Raw genomic sequence first — 4,099 nt, 5'->3', positions numbered from 1 at the left:
GGCCGCGGGAGGGGAGCGCTTGCTGGGTCATTGGCGTGTGCGGGTGGCGGTGGAGGAAGGCGAGGTGTGTGGTGGGGCAGCCGAGCCCCGCGAGGGGGTGGAAGAAGGGCTTCCTCAGCCTAAAAGGCTGGGAAGAAGTTGGGGTGATTTCAGGAACATCTCTGTAAATTAATAGGAGTGGAAGTTTCCAGAAATATTTAGTGCAGCAGCATTGAAACGTCCGCCTGCATCACGTGGCCCTCGGTGGAGAGCTTGGGATGGGGGAGGGAGGGGCTCCTAAGTCCCTGCTCCTCCGGCGTGGAAACTCGAAAGCTCTCCGGGTTTTTTGTTGTTGTGGTTTGTTGGGGGGTGTTTTTACTTGGGGGGGAGGGTTTTGTATTTGGGGTTTTTCGCAAAGTAGGACGAGAAGTAGGAGAAATAAGTTAAGCTTTTGAGAGATCTGCGCATGGGGTTCAGTGTGGTAGTTTTCTTTCCTGGGGCTCGCGTGTATATACGTGAAGTTGGTCGAATCATTCACTCCGGGCAGCGTGTAGTGGGGGGATGCCCAGAGTCTCCTTCATTCTAGAGTCTTCGTAGTTTGGGGCGGAGGGGAGGAAGTGGTATAGTAGAGGAAGCCCAGGCCTCTTTTGATCGGGCTGAGGCCATGCTGCATTGAGATTGGGGCGGTGAACTTCGGGCGGCTGGTCTCCGAGCCTCCCGCGAGTAGGGGCGGGGTGAGTGCGTGCTCTGGGGAGCTATAGTTAGAAGTGCGGCAGCTCGCTTCGGGTGGGAAGCCTGGGGAGGGCGGGCCCTAGTGAGGTGTGTTTCTACTGAATGAAGCCGGCGGTTGCCCACACACCTAAGTGGCTGTCTTTTGGCTGTGTAAAAGCAGTCTGTTTTTCACCTTAGCGTGAAGTTACCATGAAGTAGCGGTTAAGACTTTTTGGGGGTTAGATGCGAGCTGGCAGGGTGTAGCCGTGGTAGGGAGTGAAGGTATTTTGGTAATCACTTGTAGAGTCACACCATTGCTAAATAATCCTTAGGATATGCAATTCAGTGAGTAGACTTGAAGATTGAAGGCCCCCAAGTAGGAAAAAGGAAGCGCTATGGTTCTGCCTCTCTCGCTGTTAGGAATGTTTACTGCCTCTCTGGTTCTGTGTCTTATGCATGTGGGACACTGTTGTGGAAGGAATGTTTTGGAAGCTGTTCGATTTGGGGGACTAAATGTGCTTGGCATTGACCACAAAAGCCGCCATTTCTGTATTACGTATACTTCAAGAATAGGTAGGTCATTTCGAAGATAACCGCTAGTTCTCAGGATGGCAAACTACTGCATTTTAAATGTTTCTCTTCTAAAACTGATTTTTCACTTAAACCTAACATGGAGAACTCCTAGGGACAATACTTGAAAGTGAAACTTTTTACAGGTCACTATTGATCTTTTTTTTTTTTTTTTTTTTAGCTGTAAGTTATGACATGGCAGGCGCAGGAAAGCTCATTTAATTTTTAATCCCCCCCCAAAAAAATCAGAACTTTTATATCCATCTTGATGCTTATTGGACATTGCTTTTTGCTTTAATTTTTAATATTTTTTTACTCTTATTTAAAGTTTTATAGCCTTTGAAGGTAAGGGAAGGTATACATACGTGTGTAGTTCAAGAATTTATCTTTCTGTATCGCTTTAGTTATGGTTTCTTTTGTATTGCAGGTACTAGTGCTATTAAAATGTTTAATTTTCCTTCAGCTTTTGAAGTATCATTTTTTTTGTCAGTAATGGACAGAAAGGCTCTAGAGGAATAAAAATATTTGTACTCTCAATATTTTGACTTATTTTACATTATAGCTAACCTGAGTGACTCATCATTTGGTCTAATGATTTATTGTGATTAGCATTTGTTTTGACATCTTTAAGTAAAAAAACATTTGCATTTAAATTGCTGCAGTTATGAAGACGTTTTAAAATGCTGTGGAATAGCCAAAAAATAACTTTTTCCTGTAGGCTAGTTGGTCCAAACACAAAGTAATCAACTTAACCATTCATTTCCTTATCCTGGATACTGTACACTAACGGTTTCATAGAAGCATTTCAAAGTGTCCAGAGTCCTCTTTAATCATATAAAACTGGGCTACAGTTAGGGTGTTCTCAATTCTGTTGCATCTTGACAACAACAAAAGAGGTCAAGAATTATAGATTGAGCCAGTCAGATTTTTGGCATTGTCTTTGAAGAAAAAATAGGAAAGATTTTTGTAATTCTAAGCAACTAAAAGTGTAGGTATATGCCTGAAGCATCTTAGGAGGATAAACATTGCACATGAAAACCAGTGTTTTACTATATTTAAGGCAAAGATTTCTTTTATTTGGAAACTTAAACCTTGTGAGTGAATACCTGAACATTTAAAAATATCTTCGGCCTATTACCATCGAGTATTTTTTCTCTAGACTATACAGTTGAGGAATGTACATGCTATGTACATGTAGATGTAAGTACTATTAATCTTTGAATGCAAATTTGAATGGGTTGAACTCTGTAGAGGTTAACAGAATTAGTATCAAGATTTATGAAACATTTGTTCTTCCTAATCACTGTTGTTTACACACATTTAAGGTTTAAAATCAATTGTACTGTTTTCAGCATATCTTAAACATATGTGAAGGGAACTGCTTATACTAAACCATTCAGAAGATTCTGCTTGTTGAGCCAAGGAGTATTCATTAACCCACCCTTGAAAATTTTGTAATCCAGATTAGTAACTATCTGTTTTTAGGACCCTAAAATCTTCTAGAGTAAGAAAATGAAGTCACTTAAAAATAGGTTAGTAGACTTTTTTAATATTAGACTTGTGAACTTTTTCTGGTCTTTAATAAACATTAGGAAGAATGGACCTTAGAAACTAATGAAGTTAAGGGGTTGATAAGTTATGTAGCTTTTGTTACTTGTGTTTATTGTTTTGTAATAAGTTTAGTCTCTCATACATCCTTTAATTAAAATATATGTAAGAATGTGGTTGAAGCAAAATAACTTGAGAAGAAAGTTTTTGACTGTTCATTTCAAAACTATATTTATGGGCAACTTCATTTTTTTTCTTTCAGTAATCTATGCCAGCAATTATGACAATGTTAGCAGACCATGCAGCTCGTCAGCTGCTTGATTTCAGCCAAAAACTGGATATCAACCTTTTAGACAATGTTGTGAATTGCTTATACCATGGAGAAGGAGCCCAGGTAAGGTGGCTGACCAAAACTTTATAACATTATCAGAATGCTAAGAAAGTTGTTGAGTAAATTAACCACTTTTTTTCAGAAGGTATTTTATAGTTTACATTAATTTGGAATTGTAAAGTACAGTGAATGTTGGTTTGGAGGAAGAAATTGTATTATGTTAAACATAGTTAAGACTGGAATACCATGGGATGTATTTGTTCTTTTTTTTTTGGTCGGTCGTGGGGCTTGAACGCTATTCACTCTTCAGCTCCTTGATCGCTCCACTGCTTGAGCCACACTGCCACTTCCGGTTACTTACCTGCCCGGGATGGCTTTGAACCTCCATCTGCAGATCTCAGACTCCTGAGTTGCTAGGATTACAGGCGTGAGCCACCAACGCCCGGCTTTGTTCTGTTCTTAACTTCAGAACCCTCTATTCTCTTTCATAAGACAGTCAAAAGTACACGTTTTGTTAGATATTAAGGGTCATATGTACCTTAACATGCTTGCAGTTAATACCACTGTTCTAAGGCACTTAAACCCTTAAACTACAGAATTACTTAAGATAGTTGTTTAAAAATCTACTATGAATAGTTCTGCATTATTTGAGTCTGGTGTACTTGTAAAAGTGGTACTATTAGTATAGAAAATGTAATACATATGCATATATATAAATAAATGGGATAAATATGAACCATGTTTTGATCAGTTTAAGGTTTTGTGTTATTTTTATACACCTAACTAAAAGGTAAGGGCTGGGGCTGTAGTTCAGTGATATGAGGTCCCTGGGTTTCACATCTATACAAAAGAAAAATAGGTGAGGCAAAAATGTGTATAAAATCTTTTTTTTTTTTGGGGTCCGGTCGTGGGGCCTGAACTCTGGGCCTGGGCGCTGTCCCTCAGCTCTTCAGCTGAAGG

At 39.7% G+C, this 4,099-nt stretch overlaps 1 protein-coding gene across 1 annotated transcript in view; it reads left to right on the top strand.

The window, feature by feature from the left end:
* The window catches only part of Xpo1 (exportin 1), a 53,033-nt gene that overhangs the window by 281 nt on the left and 48,653 nt on the right, over window positions 1-4,099 (top strand). Inside the window, exon 2 of the mRNA XM_013022510.1 lies at window positions 3,071-3,202. Within this exon, the coding sequence (XP_012877964.1) occupies window positions 3,077-3,202 (126 nt within the window). The 5' untranslated portion in view covers window positions 3,071-3,076. The remainder of the gene's footprint in view (window positions 1-3,070; window positions 3,203-4,099) is intronic.

The sequence above is a fragment of the Dipodomys ordii genome, unplaced genomic scaffold (assembly GCF_000151885.1).
Source record: "Dipodomys ordii isolate 6190 unplaced genomic scaffold, Dord_2.0 Scaffold63, whole genome shotgun sequence".
Taxonomy (NCBI): domain Eukaryota; kingdom Metazoa; phylum Chordata; class Mammalia; order Rodentia; family Heteromyidae; genus Dipodomys; species Dipodomys ordii.
The sequence above is the reverse complement of the archived record's forward strand: the minus strand, read 5'-3'. Positions and strand labels throughout refer to the sequence as shown.